This window comes from Carcharodon carcharias, chromosome 12 (assembly GCF_017639515.1).
Source record: "Carcharodon carcharias isolate sCarCar2 chromosome 12, sCarCar2.pri, whole genome shotgun sequence".
Taxonomy (NCBI): Eukaryota; Metazoa; Chordata; class Chondrichthyes; order Lamniformes; family Lamnidae; genus Carcharodon; species Carcharodon carcharias.
In genome coordinates, this window is record NC_054478.1 from 36,119,583 (window position 1) to 36,141,191 (window position 21,609).

At 43.5% G+C, this 21,609-nt stretch overlaps 1 protein-coding gene across 1 annotated transcript in view; it reads right to left on the reverse strand.

Annotated features, from left to right (window-relative positions):
* kif5c (kinesin family member 5C) overlaps window positions 1-21,609 on the reverse strand; it is a 158,638-nt gene that overhangs the window by 31,465 nt on the left and 105,564 nt on the right. The window contains exons 10-14 of the mRNA XM_041201018.1: window positions 19,221-19,369; window positions 14,982-15,130; window positions 9,431-9,603; window positions 7,579-7,647; window positions 6,189-6,395 (exon numbers count right to left, since the gene is read on the reverse strand). Coding sequence (XP_041056952.1) covers window positions 6,189-6,395; window positions 7,579-7,647; window positions 9,431-9,603; window positions 14,982-15,130; window positions 19,221-19,369 — 747 coding nt within the window. The remainder of the gene's footprint in view (window positions 1-6,188; window positions 6,396-7,578; window positions 7,648-9,430; window positions 9,604-14,981; window positions 15,131-19,220; window positions 19,370-21,609) is intronic.

A 21,609-nucleotide genomic window follows, 5' to 3' on the forward strand; every position in this document is an offset into this window, starting at 1 on the left:
ACACCCTTCTCTGAACCTTTTGTTAACCTTTCCTGCCACCATCGGTGGTGGGGTGGGGTGGGGGGGGGGGGGGGGGGGTGGGGGGGGGGGGTGGTGGTGCACAAACATCCCCAAGTCGCTGTCCTCTTGCATTCTCTTTAGAAATTGTACCATTTAGCCCCCTCAAGCAGCGCAAAAGCATGAAAGCGCCAGCAAATGTTCCAGAACTTTTCACCTTTCGGGCGCAGACTGCAGGTTAATGCGCGTCTTAGGGGGCAACAGAACAAATCGGCTGACCGGACAAGTTGGACAATCCCCTTGCGACAGGTGGCCGTGGCGCAGTCACTGGTGGAGGCGCTTACAGCCCCTTGCAATGTCTTTATTCAGGTTTAGACCAGTCTCCCCCATGGTTCAAGCTAACACCGCAGCCTTGCAGTGAGGATTAGGAGAATGTCTTTGCCTGAGCTGAGAGCACAGCATGCAGTCCAGTGGCCGAAGCTGCCGCCAATCGGTCAAGTAGAGTTGGGAGGAGGTGGGTGGGGTTTTGGACAGCCATGAAGCACTCTACACACTGGCCATCCAAGTGGTGGCCAATACGCTCCTGCATGCATGAAGGGGCCTTCGGATTTAACCAAGAGAGGTTCTTAGGACACATATGCCAACCCACAGATTGCTCTTTTTGATCCTGCAGGAGAAGAGCATAAGAATCATGGAGCCTGGTGATTTAGCGATATGCCTTTGGCTTACAACTAGTGATCAGAGAAAGAGAGAGTGTAGGAGGGCATGGCTCAGCAAAGGGAGGAGCACCTCCCTCAAGATAAAGGGGCGGCAGGACCTGCTGCACATGCAGCTGAAGATCCACCGCGAGCTGTCACTCATAGGCACCTTGCTGGACCCAGGGTCTATAGATGGTGCTTGTCATTCCTGCAGATGACTGAGAAGCAGTGTTGCTGAAGACTGTGCATGTCTAGGGAACTGATTGGTCTCATATGCCACCTGCTGCAGGATTTGGCGCTGTGGGGACATGGAGGGCATCCACTTCCAGTGGCTGTGAAAGTGACCATGACACTCAATTTTTATGCCAGTGGCTCCATCCAGGCCTCCCCAGCAGACATGCGCAGGATCTCACAAGCCTCCACACACACAAGTGTATCCAGGAGGTCAGGGATGCCACCTTTGTAAAGGCACAAAACTTTGTGCATTTCAACCAGGATCGGGAAAGCCAAGAAGCAAGAGCACTGGGATTTGCACATATCTCTAGTTTTCCACAGACGCAGGGTGCCTTCGACTGCATTCACGTGGCACATGGATCTCCATGGCAACAAGCAATCAACTACGTCAACCACAGGGGCTTCCACTCACTGAATGTTCTGCTGGTGTGCAACTACTACAAATGCATCCTACAAGTCTGCGCATAATTCCCAGGGAACATCCATGACTCCTACATCCTTAGCAGGTCTCAGGTCCCTGACATCTTCCAGGGTCCACAGAGGCTGTAGAGTTGGCTCCTCAGGGACAAGGGCTACCCACAGAGGACATCACTGATGACACCCATGCGGCGGCCAGAGACTGGAGCAGCGAGACCCAGATTTTGGTGGAGCTAGCGATAGGCATCTTGAAAATGAGGTTCTGCTGCCTCGGTAGATCCAGTGGAGCACTGCAATACAGTTCCTTGAGGGTGTCCCACATCATCGTAGCTTGCTGCACGTTACACAACCTGGTGCTGCAAGGGTAGGGAGGGAGGGTCCTCATCGCACTGGCCAGATGAGGCAGACATACTCAGGAGGCCCTCATACCTGCAAGATTCATGGAGGATGATGGCAAGATGCAGTGAGGAGAGTCCTGACATTCTCACCTTGCATCTGTGAACATTTGACTCCTGTGTGGCTGATGGCAGCACATATACCCTCACAGCTCAGGCCCATGTCATGGAGACGCAGCGGTGGCCCTAATTGTTGCTAGATTCCAGGAGAATGAGGACGACATACAGTGAGGACACTCCATAGATCTTCACATAGCCTCTGTGAATGTCTGACTCCTGTCTGGCTGAGGGCAGCTCGCTTGCACCCTGTGTTAAGGGTCATATCATGGAAATGCAGTCGTGAAACTTTAAATGCACCTGATTCTTTGCCAGCCTTCAGCACCCGTCCCCTCAGAAGCACAGTGTCGCCAATCACAGATTCTGAAGAGATGGGGGACAAGCCCAAACTCAAAGGTGGCCACCATCCTGCCAGTCTTGACCTCAATGCATCAATATGACAGTACTATCACCCCACACTGAAGGCAGACAGGCTCCTCCATCATCCCTCACAATCTGAGGAGTACACCAGACATCCCTTCCGAATGTTCCCATGATTTCCATTGCAGCTCCAACAACTGATTGAGGACCGAGTCCAGAGCTCATCATCCGACTCAGTCAGCAGATTCCTTGCCTCCAGCAGTCCTCTGACCATTGACCAAGGATGTCGCTGCCTCCACCTGCTGTGGAACAGACTGTGATCCTGAGGCTACTTTACATCTATGTCCTACCGAGATATGTGTCTCTGCACTGGTGGAGGTGTGGGTGAACGCCATGATGGGTCTTCAACAGTGCTGCCCTCAGGGTTGTCAGCCGAGGTGCGCTCGGCACAGGGCGGGGGTCAAGGTTGTCTGAGGGCAAAGTGTCAGGTGTACCTATGTGAAAAAGTGGAGATTATTAGTTCTTGGCAGCCGGTTTGAACAAAGAACAGTGGACTCAGAGTAGCATTGACAGAGGGATGAGGTGGTGCAGGATCCTCACGTGAGCGCTCACTGCCGACCTCACTGTTGCCGCAGGAACGGTCGATGTCCTCTCCAGCCAGTTGCAACGCGCAACTCTCGAACAATGTGAGGACCATGATGCTCGGCACTCCACCCTCGGGCTGGAACCTCTCCCAGTGTCTGTGCACCATCTTGCCCTGCACGGACAGATGGAGAGTGAGAGCAAGGCACATACATGGCAGACCAAATGAGAAGGATGCCAAGCCTGCTTGTGTGCTGAGTGGAGTCATCGAGAGGATGAGGAGTTGATCTCCAGAGGAGATGAGGCCAGATGGAGATGTGAGGGTGGGTGAGAGAGAGTGGATGGCCTTTGAGGTGACAGTTAGTGAGATGCCAGTGAATGTGTGATGGGCTTGTGAGTGGGTGAGTCGAGACTGATGAGATGATTGACTTACCCCGATGGCACAGATGAGATCATTCATCCGTTTTCTGCTCTAGATGGCTGACCTCTCGTGTGCAGCGTGGGCACTGACCAGCTCTGCAAGCCACAATGGTGAGGCTGATGGGCCTCCTGCAGCCAGTGCACGGGGTAGAGAGTTTGCAGCAGGCCTCCACGGTGTCTGGAAGGGGTCTCAGGGATGCATCACTGAATCGGGAATAAGCTCTTCCTGGCTTTTGGGGCCATGTCTTCATCGGAGCAGTCCTGGGCTGCAAGCATTGAGAAGTGTGCAAGCGGCTGCACTTAAATATGGCACCCCGTGTGAAGAAGCGGTGAGGTAACAGTGTGGCAGGCCAATCAGAGGCCACCTGCTAGCGAGACGGCATGTTTCCTGTGATTGCATAATTAGTGAGGCGGGAAGGGGATGACACAGTGCAAAAGCCCGCCATTGCACTGGCAGGTAAAACGTCTTTTGTCATGCCCGCTACTGCACGACTCCGCCCAATGTCTCTTTTCATTCTTCCTTCTGAAATGTGTCACCTCAAATTTTGAATTTCAGTCCATCAATTCCACTACACTATCCATCTTCTATTCCTACCTTCTTCATTGTTTACTGCACTTCCAAGCTTTGTGTCATCTATATCTACTGGCACAGTAGTATAATGTTACATAGTAATCCAGAGGCCTGGACTAATGATCTGGAGACATGGATTCAAATTATACCACAGCAGCTAAGGAATTAAATAATTTCAATACAATTACAGTGAAGAGCTAGGCCTGAATCTTACATTCGTCGAGAGCGCGCGATCAGCGGACGCGAAATGCGCTTCCGCCTGCGATCAGCTCCCGACAGCAATTTCACAGCCAATTAATGGCCAGCCAGCAAGAAACGCGCCCAGAGAAAGGCTCAGCGCTGCTGGTGGGGACAGGAAGAGAGCAGGCGACAGCACTGCAGTGAGTGCTTCCACTGGGCTCCCTAAAGGCTGTGGGGCAGATGAGTTTTGGGCGGGTGGGCTAATGACTGACTTTACTGTCGGAGGGGGCAGGGGTGCAGGGAATACGCTGCCCTGTAAAATCCAAAATCCAGCCCATTGTTTCTAAACGTTTCCTCACTAATGAAAAACTAACCGACCAGGAATTGTCTTCTCCCCTTTTTTTGAACAAAGTGGGGGGCAGGAGAGGAGGACAACACTTAAAATGGCACCACCCCATATCTCAGGAGGATTTGACAATCACAGCCCACACCTCTGCGTTTTCACCCTTACTTCACTCAGCAACCTAGGATCCATCCCTTCCGGACTGGGTGTTTTTTCTACTTTCTATTACCTCAACCAATATCCTGGAAACCTCCTTGTTTGCTATAGCTTTGGCAAAATCCTCCTCCTTAGTAAACATTGATGTAAAGTACTCATTTAGTACCTCAACTATGTCTTCTGCCTCCACCAACACATCTCCATTTTGGTCTCTAATCACCTCGACTGCTCCTTTGAGAACCATTTTACTGTTATATTAGCCACCAATTATTCTCAGCCTGTCTCTTTGCCCCTCTTATTTTCTTTTCTGTTTCTCCGCTTTAGTTTCTGGACCACATTTTCCTCTCCCAGTGGAAGTGCGAATCAGGACGTGAAATGCTGAACTTAGTTTTTTTGCTGGAAAAGCAAATGCCCTCTGCCTTCCTGACTCCACGCCATTTTTGTGTTGTCTTTGAGGATCAGGAAGACCTTGGGGGTAAAACACACACCTGCCTCTCCTGAGATTGGGGTCACCATTGTGAGGACCATAGGAAAATTGCATTTCCTCCCACACACAATTTTCATGTGCTGGTGTGGGTTTTGAAAGCCTGAGAAAAATGCATTTCCTTGGCACGTTTGTTTTGACACCTTCAAATGTATTACACCTATTAGATACTGTACTGCAGTGTATTTGTGTTTTTAGTGCAGTGATTCATCATAGGGATTTGTCCTGCAAAGGTAAGTTGACCCTTCCATTGATTACCATTGTATAAGTGTTGTCATGCATTACAGTACATTTCCCATTGAAAAAAGTGCCAAAATGCATAAAAGGATGTAAAATAAAATGACAACAGAGCTGGCAGGACATGTTTTGTGCAGTGATTTAAATCGACTGACATGCTGGTTATTAAAAAAAACCCTGCTTTTTCTACCTGAAAAGAATCTTGCTACATTTATTAACAGGCACTCTGCCTTGAAATGGAAATGGGACACCATCCTATTCTATCATTTACAGGTAATATAGCTGGAAAGTTTTGTTATACCAGCTGTAGCCCTTATGAATGCTTGGCTGGGCTTCAGCTCAGCAGGTGCTCTGCTGACCCAAGAATGATTGATATTTTTAAGAAGCTGTAAAAACAGAATATGCCTTTGATGTGGTTTCTTGTTTATTCACAAACCTAATTGGCACTTAAAGGATTACGATTTTTCTTTCTACTCTTTAACTTCGCCCCAGCTTCTTAAATACTGATTGCAGGGCTTGAATCCCTCCTCCTCCTTATATCATTTGTTCCAAATTAGGCCATGGCTTCAGGGTCTTACCCTTACCCTGCAGAATGTTCTGCACTCTCTCTGCAATATCCCTTTTTCTAGCCCAATGAGGCAACAGACCCTATTGGACTCACATCAATGGTAACAGAACTGCTTGTCTGACCGCCTAACTATCAAATCCACAATTATGACCACGTTCCTACATTTTTCTAGTGCAGTCCTTTTGCCTCACGGTGCCAGACTCATGATTGCGCACCTTCAAGCCATCATCACCCTCACCAGTATTCGGTGCTGAATATTGGTTTGAGACTGCTGCACATGTGGAGCATTTCAGCATTGGAATATTTCTTTAGTTTTAAAGTTAGATTGTTTAATTGGCAAAGCTTTTCAGAGAATACTTAAGCAAAATGGCTACTTTTAGCAATGGACTTGCTCATCCACCAAGATCTAGGATATGGTGAGCCAATTAATTTCTTCCTTCTCTTTCTCCTCTTCTTCAATCAAACAACAGCAAAAACTATGACAATTACCGATTTTTGCGCCAGTTCATCAGTCAGCAACTCATTGGCCTTCGATTTGTCTTCCACCTCTTGGGATTTCTGGTCATAGTTGACAGCCAGCTCCTCCAAGGCCTGAAGCACTTCCTTCACCTCATCCTTAGCTGCTTCATTTTCTAATTGCAGTCGGTTCAGTTCCTCTTGGATCTTCTCATAATCCCTCCTTGTGGAAGCCAACAGCTGGAAATGGCCACACATTTTCATATCAGTTTTAGCTAGATCAAAATCCTTAGGCCAATCATGAGGTGTCAGGAAGATATAATAACTCTAATAATGTTATTGGAATTTATTGTAAAGTAGAGCAATAGAGTGGGGCGTGTGTGTGTGTGTGTGTGTGTGTGCGCGTGTGTATGTGAGAGACAGAGATTAAATTGGATTAAAAGCAGCTGGTCTGAAGGCTTTGATGTATTAGAAGATAAGCTAGGTTTGAAATGTTAAGTAGGTAAACATGGGGGAAGTTTAGAACGTAAAGTGAAAGAACATTTGCATTTTAAATAAACCAGACTAGATTGTTTCAAAGGAGGGGTGAAATGTGTCACCCAGCCAGGTGAAGTTTTTTCCCAAAGACTACTGGTAAAATTTAATACTATGAGAGGTTTTTATTATCAGGAAGATAAAGTCCAAAGACATAGTAAAACAATGGGAATTTGCATTCAAAAGAGGAAAATATATATAAAGGAGCAAAGGCTGCGTGTAAGGGAGGCATTTTAAGATCTTACAAGTGTGAAAAGCCTTCAGCATCTACGCCTCAAGCTGCTGTTTTCAAAGTACTGAAGTTAAGAAAGCTCACTTTGAATTCGACTTGTTCAGGGTATCATGATTCTTGGCCTGGGTCTTTAAAATCTGGTTGCCTTAACGAAAGTGTAACTGGGAGTTAGATTGATTAGGTGATTTAGAAGTTATCAGTGTAGTAATTTGTAGATCTACGTATGTATTTAAAATCACTTCTCTTATTAATAAATGTTTAATCTAGTTTTATAAAAAACCTATAAGACTTGGTGGTCTTATTACTATTGAATTCAAAGCATGCATCTTGAAATTTATACAAACTGCTAAACAAGTTGTGGCAGTTGTTTCAAATTTCCCTTTGGGGTTTGAACAACTCAACATTTACCATCAGCTGTGCCATAACAAGGGATTCAAAACATTTTACTGAAAGACAAGTCTGTAGTTAAATCCCAGTGACAACTGGCACTTAGATCCATCTCAATGTGTCCCAGCAACGCTCCATCTGATCCATTGTATTTGACAAAAACTCTAAAGGCTTTAGACAGGTCATCCCCACTTTTGCCCATTCCTTTGACCTTGGAACATTTGGTTTAAACAACCATAAACATTGACATTACTGTCTGCAAAAACTCACCTCCTCTTGGTCTAGCATCTGCTGTTTCAGATTTTCAGTCAGCTGACTCTGCTGGTTAATTTCTTCATCCTAAACAAAACAAAAAATCAGAGTGAAATTCAACTAGAGATTGTGGTACCACCCCAAATTTCTGAGTGATACGGGTGTGCAGGAATATTTCGCTGTTACCTGCTTTTACAGCAAGTATTTTTGTTTCACAGAATAGTGCTCACTTTTATCACCCCATTTCTTCCCCTTTATTCTTTCACGGGATGTGGGCTTCGCTGACAAGGCCAGCGATTGTTGCCCATCCCGAATAGGCCTGGAACTGAATGGCTTGCTGGGCTATTAAAATTCAACCACATTGCTGTGGGTCTGGAGTCACGTGTAGACCAGTCCAGGTAAGAATGGCAGACTTCCCTAAATGACATTAGTGAACCAGTTGGGTTTTTACAACAATCAATGATAGTTGTCATAGTCACCAATGTTGAGGCTGGCTTTGAAACTCCATATTTATTAACTGAATTTAAATTCTGACAGGTGTCATGGTGGGATCCGAACACATGTCCTCAGGGCAATACCCTGGGCTTCTGGATTACCAGCCCAGTGACATTACCACTGCACTGCCATCTCCAATTCAATTTAAGCAAACTGCGGCAAGAGGAATTTCAGTCAAATGCGCTTAAAATTCATAGTCTAATATCCAATGGAGTGACTGCAGGACATTTAACATTAGAAAATGCTCATATCAGTTTTATTTTACAAAGCTTTCATCACTGTCTAGAGAACAAGTCATTTTATGAGAGATTTGCAAATGACTGCATCAACCATTCAAACACTAATGGCCACTTAACTTAATTTTAAAGGCCAGCTGTGTTTATGAAGGCGCTGGCTGCAAAACAAGGCTAAAACTAGACTTGAAAATAAAGATTGCAGTGAGCTCATCCATCCTACCAGTGATAGCAAAAGGTTGCTTTACAGAAGAACACCACAATGCAGTGGCTGTTCATGTTTCATATACACATTACAAAAAAAAGTAAAAAAGCTTTATCCCTTTTTTAAAAAAACATGAGTTAATGGCCCAGAATTTACTGGATGGGAACATTTTGTGGCGTGTGCGTGGGTTGGATTTTTTTTCTCACCCTTAAACTCCAATTATTTTTGCACCACAAATTTCGAGAAGTGGGAATAGATAACAAGGTCAGTAGAGCATCTGAGACCTCAGCAAATGACGGGGCCAATATAGTCCAACTCCTCAACCACTGAAACTTAAGGACAGAAAGGAAAAAAAACAAACCAAAGAACAAAAAACAAAATAGAGCGAATTGAAGTCTAATTAGATACAGAAGGGGAGATTAAAAGAGGGAAAGAAAGATTGAAAGATTAAGAGATAAAATAGAAACATAGGAAAAATAAGAATAAAACATTAAATTTAAACACTTCTAGGAGCAATATACTCCTGTGAGAGTGAGATGCCAAAGTTTCAGTTGTTACTTTTCTAGCCTTCGAAGGTTTTGTGACATGTGAGGACCATAAATCACCCAACTGTCACGGTTCGTGAAATAGCAGCATGTTTAATTCATATTTACAGCACAGAACTAGCAATTAATGAAACTCACAGGGAGCTTGATGGCGAGATCCTGTTTTTGCAAGGCTAACGGTATTAACAATATTAGCAATTCACAACCCATGACGTTTTCTCTTCCTCGCCACAGATTGCAGGGTTTGTTGTGCATTGATACAGCATGCATCATGAACCTTCTGCTACTTACTTGCAAATTCTGGGCTATTATTACAACAGACGAGCAAGAGGGCACAATGTACTAAGGTACAAGTGTAGTAATGTGAGGTCCAACGGTCATTAAACACAAACCTTGTCATCAAGCTGCTTATACAAATTGCTGATCTCTTCCTCTAACTTCACCCTCTCCCCTGCTGTGATTTTGGGTGCTGGAGCAACATTGTCAATGGTTGTCTGGTTGTCACACGGCTCCAAGGTTTTTTGGTCTTTGGCATCAATTTGTTCATCTTCAGGCACGGACTCACCTGCAGGAAGAGTAAGGACACTGCACGTTGGAACCGAGACAACTGGTTTCCATGGCAACACAACCTGCCCATTTACGTGCAATGCATGCACAAGAAGAGGAGGAGAATTTTTCATTTCATGAAGCCGCCAACAGGCCAGCAATGAAAGAAAGACCAAAACAGATTTGTTAGTCTGAAATAAAATCATACTTAAAAAGCTGCTATGACATTTTTTAAAGCTGATTTAATTGTATTCTTGTTACGTATTTGGGCAGGTGGCTCTTTTGAAATTTAAACGGGTAATTGCACTATTTCATGTGAAAATGAAAATGGTTAATGGATGTTTCTACAAAGTGGATTTAAAGGTCTCTGATGATTTATCTCAGGAAGTTAAAGCAGCTTTCCAATAAAACAAACAGATGGTGTAAGGATATAACTGAGCAATATCTGCCACATGAAATTCTCTGCATGTCCACGAGAAGTGCTCATGCCTGTGGAGTCTGCTTCCAGCAGCCGTACAATCAGAATATACTGCTATTATTGCAGATCTGCCTACAAAGGTCCTTATTGTTGCATTGCTAACAAGTAATATTGAATACTAACAAATCCATCCACCTTTTGCACTCCAGCAAAAATAAAACATTTTGTACATTATTGATGCTTCCCTTACTTCCTCAATCAAATTGGCACCTGCAGTTCTACACTTACAATTTCCCTAGAAATCCAAAATTCACAGCCTATTACTACAGCGGAGTGTGACAAATTTGCATCATTTAGCCCTTATTCGAGATCAGGGGCTCTTCTGTTGCATGGTTTACACCAGGCCAAAGGATATATTACATTACAATGACAGGATCTTTATACCGTGCAGTTCACAACATATTAAATAACAAGGGGGATTTTTACATCGATTAGGAAAGGGTTAGCAAGAAATCCTAGGGAAAAGCCATTTGCTGTCGCTATGTTTAATCTATCCCTTTAAAATTCCAAATGATTCATCCACTCACTGCAGTCGAAATGAGGTCATCGGGGGCTGGGAAGAAGGATTAGCTCAGAGGAGTGTTGGCCGGAGGGTAAAACTGACCTGCACCTCTGACTATGCTTATGGAGCTGCTTGCCACCCTGGCGTCATTCCACTATTACTGCTTTGATTTTCAACATCGAGCTCTTGAGACTCGAGTGAAAGTAACATTTGGCTTGTTTCTGCTTTTTGGACATGGGCAAGCTTGAAGTTTGCGCTTTGAGTATGCAAGGCTTGGTTATAATCATTTACCTTCTTCACCTACAACCTGCCGTACGTTAGCAACAAAACTACTTTTCTCATGTTCCTTTTGGGCTGTGAATGACCGCTGAATACTGAGGCTGGCGGGATGGAAGGTGAGGACAAGAGGAAGCCTATCATGGTTCCAGAGGGGAGCGGAAGGGGTGACAGCAGAATTGTAGGGAATGTGGAAGATACGGTTGAGGGCCCTGTTTCATTTTCTTTGAATGTTTAGGTTTTCCTTTTATTTTGCTTGCAGGCAGGAGAGTACACCTGCCCTAGACACACATTTTGTTCCTTTGTTTCTTTTCTAGCCTCATCACCATTCCCTTTGGCCCTGGAAAACTAACACTTTCATCATTCAACTTCTCCTGTCTTCCACCCTATCACAGGCCTTACGTTTATCCTTGTCCCACCCACTCTTTGCTGAAAACCTATTACATCTCTAACTTTTCCCAGTTACTGTGAAAGGTCATCAACCTGAAACATTAAACTCTGATTCTCCCTCCACATATGCTGCCTGACCTGCTGAGTATTTTTAGCATTGTCTGTTTTTATTTCAGATTTCTAGCATCTGCAGTTTTCTGCTCTTTGCTTAGGGCTGATTGATTATATTCTCCAAATACAAACTGTAATCCTTTTCAAACTAAATACGAATACCAATGTTTCAGTAAATAAGTATTTAAAAGATCATTTGTAGCTTTTACGAATTCACAACTTGTGATTCTTAATATTCTACATGGTATATGTATATAAAAGTAACTAGGTCACTCGGCATAGATATATTTGCTAACCTGTTGAAAAACAGATATAAAAAAGACTGTATATAATAAACATTTTCTCTCCCCCTGACCACACATAGCGTGGATTACTTTATTACTAGATGTAACTGGGTAAAGTATAGCTTGGGGGAGGAGTTAAATAGTGTGAATAAATACATCAATTTTCACATTATGTAAAACTACATTGAGACCACCAGACAATTCAGAATAGAGAACCAACTTTATCTTTTGTTGTTGTAACCAAGGTATTTTCAGATTGGACAGAAGAATTTAGTGCGCAGCACATGCAATGTCAGGTGTTGAACATCACAGTAAAAGGGGAACTAGGAGCCCTGTGTCTTACAATTCCCTAGATCTCCTGCTAAAATGTCGCATTTCAGATCAGAGAGTCCATTTATGGGAACTGTCTTTTTCATGTGAACTCAAATGCAAAGGTGGCAGGATGTCCATCAGGAAATTGGCTTTCAGAGTTATTTAGAGCTGAGTAGGAAGGATCCCAGCCCTTAGTGACAGGCCCACTATTCCAAGTCCCATTAGTTAAGTCAAACTGGCCAATTAGAAATGATGCCGTGGACAAGGACAGACCTGCCTGGTTCTTGCACTGGGTTACCAATCTGCCTCAAAGAGTTAACTTAGTTCTTAGTCCCAAATCACCATATATGTCACCTTAGAGCCTACTTGATCCTAAAGACTAGATATTTGATACAAGTTGGACTGGACTTTGATTCATTGCCAGTTCGCAATACATATCCATTCATCCAATAAGCATCTCATTTCATCACACAGCCAAAGAATTCATTACTATTTCCCAGCAGACAATTAATTTCTACAATTAAATCGTGAAAATTGATTATTACGAGGGGACTCTTTGCTTTGGAATTTGAATTACTCATGTGAGAAAATTAAATTGAGGTGCAATTCACAAAGACCATGGGGTGGCATTTTATTTTGCATATAGACTAAAGTGGGACAAACGTGAAAAATAATTTAATTATAGTTGCTTTGGTAACAGTTTGGCAAGACCTCATCAATAAAAATCCAAATTAAATAATAGGATCATGCAAAATATGCTTATACTAACCTGAAACTTAAATACTTAGATTATTCAAATTCTAGGCAGTGGAAATATAAAACAAAATGTGATTCGTCTTTTAGAAAAAATTCTTCAGCTTCAAATGAATGCTTCAAATAACCTTGATTGACTATTCAAAAGCTCTTTACTGCAGAGTTCATTCAATCCAGTTGTTCTGTTTATCAAAATTTATTATACAAGGAATAAAAGGCCTGAAGAATTCAAGGCCATTAAGGTATTGAACTGTGTTGGATCCATGGGAACAATGGAGCTTTAATATAAGCAAGCTGCACGAGGGAGCTGTGTCAGCAACAAATGGATGACTCTGGGCTTTTCAATGTTAAAATGCATCTATGTGCTCCTTCACAAGAAGCACATCAGATTCACTTCCATGGAAGTGTTCAGATGCCAAAGAGTGTATTTTTTATTCATTCATGGGATGTGAGTGGCAAGACCAGCAATAATTGCCCATCCCTACTTTCCCCTGGTGTCATTACATAACAAATAGGAGCAGGAGTAGGCCATTTGACACCTTAAACCTGTTCCTCCTTTCAACAAGATCATGATTGATCTGATTGTGACATTGACTTCACTTTCCTGCTTTCCCCCCCTCCCAGGCCCATAGGTGGTGATGAGTCATCTTCCTGAATGGCTGCAATCTGTGTGTTGTAGGTATACCCACAGTGCTATTAGGGAAAGAGTTCTAGGATGTTGAACCAACGACAATGAAGGAGCAGCAATGTGACTCCAAGTAAGTACAGTGAGGGTTTTGGGGGGGGGGGGGGGGGGGGGGGGGACTTGCAGGTGATGGTGTTCCCATGCATCTGCTTCCCTTGTCCTTCTAGGTGTTAAGAGGTCGCAGGTTTGGAAGGTGCTGTCGAAAGAACTGTGGCAAGCTGCTGCCATGCATCTTATACTGCAGTGCAAACAAAATAATAACTTTGGGCAGAATTTTCTGCCTGCCGGGCGGGCGGGCCTGACCCAATCTCCAGCGGGCGTGGAGATGATCCCCACCAGGGAGGCGGGCACCGCCGCCATTTTACATGGGCAGGCCAATTAAGGCCCGCCCAGCGTGACATCCGGCGGGAAGCGCTATGCGATTCCTGTGCGGGCAGAAAGTGGGGGGAGATTCCCCAAAAGCGAGAGTGCGCTCTTTCACGCATGTGCACGAAGGAGCACACATCTCCCTGAGGCTAAGTGCTGCCTTTTAAAACTGACACTTTTAAAAACATTCAAAATAGAAAAAAAAATCCTTAACATGTCCCCCTCATGTGACAATGTCACATGAGATGGGACATGTTCATAAATTACACTGAAACTTTATTAAACTGCTTAAATCCCTACATGAAACCTCATCTCGCCGATGGATGAGGTTTCATGTTTCCTCTATTTGCCACCTTAAAGTTGGACGGGCAGGTCCTTTAATTGTTTCAATGATCCTGTCAATGGCCTCAGTTGGCCATTGATAGGTCAGTGGGCCCGCAGCTGATTTTGCTGTGGGCCTGCCTCCCTGAAAATTTAAATGGGGCGCAGTGATGTCGGGGAGTTCCCCCCAATGTCATCCCGCGTCATTTTACACGTCGGCGAGCGAGCCCTGCACCCTGCTCGCCGACAGCAAAATTCTGCCCCTTGAATTTGGAATTATACTGGGAGATTTAAGGCCTTATTTATAACATGGGATTGCCAAAGCCAGGAGGCAACCGGTAACATAACAGATCCCATTCAAGAGTCACCAAAGACATCAAAATCCAGTGTTAATTTCTCTGGATTATTTGACAACAATTGTCATTAATGGCAAAACTAAATGACTCCCATTATTTTGAATTGTTGCGCGCACAATTGTTCTCTTGTTACGGAATTCAATATAATATAAAGCAATATAAAACATGATAACTAAGCACCATTAGGAAAACAACTCTATGGAAGTGGTAAAAACAAAAAAACTGCGGATGCTGGAAATCCAAAACAAAAACAGAATTACCTGGAAAAACTCAGCAGGTCTGGCAGCATCGGCGGAGAAGAAAAAAGTTGACGTTTCGAGTCCTCATGACCCTTCGACAGAGGTTTTATTTAAACAAAAGGTCAAAGCTTTTAAACCATGCATGACACAGAATGGACTGAAGGGGATGTTAAGCAGTAATTTTCAGGAAATTGGTCACCAATAGATATGTAGATTTTGGTAAAGCCTGTAGTGAATTCCACACTTGTTCTCGGATTCCCTATCCATTAAGCTTCACTTAATGGCTAATAGTATCAGATTAAATCTAACTTTGATGAGTTTTACCATTTCGCCATCTGTTTAGTTCCATCTCCAGACGCTGAAGAGCATTTTTTAAGGATTTATTTTTCTCTTTTTCCTTCTCGTATTTCTTCTTCCATTCCTCTGCCGTCAACTCCAGGTTGACAGATGCAGTATTCTTGATGGTCTTGGCTCTATTGGAAGCAAGTTATTTATAAAGAGAAATTTACTGAACTGGTAGAGGTATTGGTCATCTTGCTTCAATGAAAACAAATCAATAGACTAAGGAAACTAATTTCTTCTCAAACTGAAGTACATTCTGATGAGAAATTATACATTGCACGTCTTGGCAACAGCCAAAAGAATCTCAATTTTGGCTATATCAGTGTACATGTGAAGTAATCTCACTGTAAACAAATGTGCTGTCTTCCTGATGAATTGTCCAATACTTCCTCAGCTTCCATCTAACAGTGACCACCCTGAACATTTGGAGGTGGAGTTCACCCACCCTCCCAAGAAAACAACCAGTGACACAATGGCCAAAGAAGGGCTATAGTGTGCACCAATCACATGCCCATAACAAAGCATATTCCAGCTGCCTCAACACAGACTATTTCTACCTGCTTAGATCACCTGAGCGAATGTTCTACTTAATTATTTCTTGATTCCAAAGATCATGTAGAGAAACTGGAGATATTTTACCATCCTTACATCTTCACTACTCACCTGATCTACAATTCTTCACAGAAATTGCTCTATAAATTGACCAGCCCTGCCACCCTTTCCCCAGTTAGTATACAAACACTATTGAGTATCTAGGTTGCTGTACAATACTATAACTTCTAAACCCATTTCAATCGCAGCTTCATGAAGCCTTAAAATTATTGCTGACATGGCATTGAACAATTAACCAAGGAGTAGATCTTCTAATTCTGGCGTGGGGCAGGTGGAAAGGGAGGCATGCAGTTGCCCATCCTTATCCCATAGGCAATTGTCCTGCCCTCATTCCTGCCACCAGCTATATTGAGGCATTGGAAAGGGGGCGGTTCAGGAGCCCTTATGCAGCACTCCCAACCTTGTTGGCTCCATTGTGGGACTGGGCAATTTAAGTCCCCCACTATTTTCATGGAGCTGGGCTGGCTTGTTGGCAACATGGTTCACACCAGCTCAAAGGTGTCTTGAACAATGGGTGCAACCTAATCTGGAGACTGCAATCTTTTGACAGGTAAGTTCAAACATCATATGCTTGGTGTTGACAACATCACATGTCTTAATCCTGTATGATAAGTGAAGTATGTTTTTAATACAGTGATTAATGATAGGGATTTGCTCTTAAAAGCTAAGTGACCATTAAATTGACCAGCACTGTGAAAATGGCAAGTGTTCAGATGCATTAGAGTACATTATCCAATGGATTAAGTGTTCTTTTGCATTGAAAAGTTTTGATATTCAGATCTGACTGGATTTGATTTTATGCTTGAACAGAAGGCTCTTTTACTGACTCCAAATGTTTAATGTATTCAGTGTTACAATTCTGAGGTTTATAAGATTTTTATGTTTTGGGACTACATTTTCAAATTTAGGGTAAAATGAGGGCGGTTATGTGACATGTTCTGAAGTCTATCTCACAGTAATCATGGATGGATTGATTGTTAGAGATTGAAGGAAGGCTTAGATTGTTTTACTGGGAAGAAGGTGTAAGGTATATACACTTGGAAACAATGGCAGCAGCCTGTAGTGTTAACATAGGGAACTCTGTCTCCCAAAGTGCCAGAAAGGTGTTGAAAGTATTAAGTTGTAAACAGATGTAAACAATTCTAAACATTTACTTTTAAGATGAAAGTGAGGTGGGGTCAAGAATCTCTAACCAGCATTTCTACCTGGATGCAAGGCTAGTGTTTCATGTTGCTATGAGCAAGAGTGCAAAGGAAGCCACTTTTGAGATCAGGCTACCGGCTTCCCCACAAATCAATTAATATCGCAGACAGTTGGCAATTTTTTGTGTGGTCAACAGCAAGAAGAGGCTGCTTGGTTTTGCAAACTAGTACAGCTAGAAACAGGAGGGAGATTATCTCTGATCGAAGAAATGCATCCCATTGCCATCTAAGGGTCCTTGGAGATTTATCCTTGCATAGCCAACTGGGAACAATCACAGAGACAGCCTTTACAGCTAGTGCTGGATTTAGGGAAGTCCCCAAGTACTAAGGGAAGTGCCTGGAGGCAGTCTCTCAAAGTTACAGCTCAGCAGAACAGGGGAGTGCAAACCCATTGGAAGCAACTGAGCACTGTTTGCTACAAGGACAGTAATTCCTTGGAGTGCGCAATGTATCACAAGTATAATGTTCCTTTCTTCAGTTTAAAGTATAAGTTACTGACAAAAATAGTCCTTAGTTAATAGTGTCTTTAGTCATTTGTTACAGTAAAAATCTCAAAACATGAAATCCTACTTCATTCTTTTCAGCTATTTACTGGAAGTTCAAATTTCTTTTTAAATGTTATCAGTCTCTATGGAAATCATAGCATCCGCTCTGGAGGTTTTGTTTTTACAGTTGTACAATATAATTCTATTACGAATGTTGACTGAACGCCAAATCCTACTAATGGATTCAGCTGTAAAGGGGATTGTGAGTTTACTTACCTTGACAATTTTATGACCACTTAAGAGGATTACGTTTTTTTAAGTGGTTTTTGAATGAGTTTTCGTTTATCTTGACAGTTTCATGGGCATCTCAAAGACTTCACAATGCTATTATAGGGCGCAAGAATCCTGCACATAGTTGATACTGATCAGTGTGCACTGGAAGGGGTTGAAGTGGTATGGGGGTGGGTCAGTAGGCATGGGGGTAGGTGAGTGGGCATGGTGGGTTGCAGGTGTGAGTGAGGATATGGAGGGTCATGGGAGGATAGGGGGCATGGAGGTGCATGCCAGTTTAAGGGGAGATATGGTGGGATTATGGGGAGGGCTATGAAGGGGCATAGGGCTGAGGGGGGAGGATTAGGGGGCCTCACACACATCTACAGAGCTGGGACAATGCCTCAGCGAACAGAGGCGAGCCTTCTAACCTGGCCTCTTAGGCATCCACTCGCCTCCATTCCCACCTCTGCCCTGCTTTGGGAGGACACGTCCAGCCCAATCTTGACTCTGAGAGGGGAAATATGGTGGGCAGGCCCAGTCATTCAGGAGGTGGGACCGTGATGTCGAGAAATGGTCCAACTCGCGATTCCAGCCTCAAAGGGGAAAATACGGCTCCAAATGTTAGCTTAGGAATTTCAGAACTGTATGAAGCTGGTTATATAACATAAGATCTTACGAATTTCAATTGATCTGTTAAAACCTGCAGATTAACAATGCATTACTGACCAGCCAACAAGATGGAAAAAAATCAATAATCTTTATAATTAGCTGTGAACAGCAGGTGGGAAGCCAGGACAGATGGTAGCTGACCAATATTGCTGAAGGATGGAGTGCAGAGTAAAGAAATTTATGTTTACTGATCAGATATTAGAAATTCCCTCCAGCAAGGAGTCAAGCAGCATGGGGACATATTGTATGAGACTATGACCACCAAACATAATTTGCATTCCCTTTATCCATCCAATCAGCCTCTTGTTCAAAACAAACAATTTGATTTTCCCAAAGCATTTTGCCTTTAACAGATGCATTTGGTTGTCCTTGGCTTGGATAATGCTTCTTCAATCTAATTTAAACACTGAAAATATGTTCAGCTCCTCTTGATGACCAAGAGCTCCAAGTATTGAAATTATTCTTGTAACTGTTTTCTCAAATACACTGTTGCTTTTGAAGCTAGGATAACTGTAATTGCAGATAATATTTTAAATATGATCATGCGCTGATCTGTGTAAAGTCAGAATAATTTCCTTTAATTTATGGTCAAATACCCTCAAGACTGATCTGAGTATTTGATCAACTTTGCTGATAAGACCTTTGAAATTGATTAGAAACATTTGCATAGTCAATATTCACACCAAAAATCTATTCATTTGCATTCCTAATAAATAAATGTGGCTGTGAACTCCAAATGCTTATCCAATTAAACTCTTGGCTCAAAAACCCACAAGTCAAATGGAATCGCTATACAGTTTATTATTTTTAAATAAACCTTTTAATTCACAAAAGAGCTGGTAAAACTATCGTTAACCAAATTGCTGGCAATTTGGTAAAGACATACTTCATATATGACCCCAGGGTCACTCTTAATTAATTGTCACTCTCTTGTGAACTTACTTAAAAGTACCATAAGCCAGTTTAGATGAGACTCCTACCTCTGGCCAAACATAAGGGTGGTTTTTGATTCAGCATCATTAAAACTGGAGGGTGAGCAACAGATAATTATGGTAGTGCGGCAATTCCCACCCAGGGAATCCTGTAGAATTCGGGTCATTTTACTGTCGCGATATGGAACATGTGTTTTCTGCAAATGAAGAAAATATATTCATAGAATCACAGAATGAAAAGCACAGAATGAAAAGGTTGTTGGCCCATTATGTCTGTGCTGGGTCTTTGAAAGATTGATCCAATTAATCTCACTCCTCTGCACTTTCCGCATAGCCCTGCAAAATTTTCACCTTCTGCAGTAGGTAACATGTAAGGCAACTGAGTTAAAATTGCAACATCTTAACTTGTTATCATTGCTAATTGGCCGCCAGTACAATTTTGATCTTGTGGAGTTAAAAGAATATTTTTAATGTCCCAAATATGTCACTTTGTGGGCTTTCATTAAATTTTCTGCTAAATGCTGAAGTCTAAAATTTTTCTTTGGGAAAGAGAAAATAGAGGAAGTTAGAAAGGTTCCAATCCTTCGTAAGTTTGTCAAGCCATTCGTTTACACAATTGTACGCGGAGAAATATTATGTGACTTGGAGTGGGACAGGGGATTTGCAGGCTAGGTTGGAAATAGGGGAAGAGACACAAAATTATATTCCATGTATCCATTTAGCATTCACTTCTTTTAATATATTTTCCAGATGTTGTTTAACTGCAATTTTTGTTCCTGATTTCAATATTTTCCAACAATCAGGCACTTTTACATCTTAAGTCATTCACTTACTCCCTTCTTCCAAATCTTCTTCCCCTGCTCTCCTGATGATTTTGACACCTTTCTGGGGTTGATTTCATCAGCAAAGGGATGCCCCGCAGTACATTTTCCGAGCAGTCATTATCCAAGTGTGAGCCTCAGTTGCAAGCGGCAACAAACGACTCACCACAGGGGGGCATCATCGCCCGATCCCCTCCTCACCAAACCACCACATATGGACGTTCAGCAGATGGCAAACAGCAAAAAGATAATCTGGGCAACTTTCCACTCTCTAACCCAGGAACTCGAGGCCAACTCTAGGTACCGCACCGTGATTTGGATCAGCTAACAGCGTAAACTTAAAATCCAACTCAGGACTTTCCAAAAGCAAAATACTACAGATGCTGGAAATCAGAAATAGCAAACACGCAGCAAACCAGGCAGCACTTGTGGAGTGGAACAGAGTTCACGGGCTGCAGTTTACTGAGGGGCAAACCTACCAACTTTAAAAAATGCCACTCCACAGCAATAATGCGCTGCAGGCAGTCTAAGCAAGCAGAGAGTGGGACTTCTGCCTCTCAATGGGACGAAGACCCACCATCAAGAGCTGCTGGCCAATCTGATTGGCTACAAGCAGCCCCACGATGAAGAGAGCAATGGATCCTGGACTCAGGTAAGTCCTGGGTTTTTGGGCAGGGTGGGATCAGGCATCCTAGGGAGGGAGGGGAGGGTGCGCGGGATATGCAGGCCAGGTGGGCAACCACAAAGGCTGGGGTGGGATTATCATTTTAGGGGCATGCCCCCGAATATGCACAGGGCACCCACCAAAGCGTGCATCACCTCCTACCCTTCCGCCTCACATAGTAAAAAAAGTGGGCTCCCCATTCCCACCCGCTTGCTCAGGGCAAGCGCATTATGCCGCGGACAATGTAATATTTGGGTCAACTGGCTCATTAAAAGGCTCAATTGCCAGTTAATGATTTTTTTTTAAATGGCAAGTGGGTTGCCAATTCGGCAACCACCTACCTATCGTATTATGGGAAACCAGTGTGTTGAGGTTGCGCCAGATTTTTCACATGCGTGGGACGGCAGCCATCAAGACTGGCAAACGTAAAATCCAGCCCAACGTTTCTGGTCGACGAGCTTTCATCAGAACTTGGGACTTTTCTGATCTGTTTGACTCAGCTACTCTCTGGACAAACCTGACCAAATGGTTCAGAGGCCAATCCAAGATCTCATTCCTATCAAGTAACTGGCCTTTTTTTTATATTCGTTCTTGGGATGTGGGTGTCGCTGGCTAGGCCAGCATTTATTGCCCATCCCTAATTGCCCTTGGTTTAGAGGTCACTTAAGAGTCAGCCACATTGCTGTGAGTCTGGAGTCACATGTAGGCCAGACCAGGACGGCAGATTCCCTAAAGGACATGAGTGATCCAGATGGGTTTTTACAACAATTGGCAATGATTTCATGGGGCAGAATTTAGCCCTTGGCTGGCAGGTGGGCAGCTGAACTCTGCCGCCGAAACGGGGCCCACCGCCATTTTGAGTGGGTGGGCGAATTAAGGCCCGATCAGCGGCCTGCCCGACAGGAAGCGCTATGTGCATGCACACGAAAGAGCATACTGCTCCCTGAGGCAA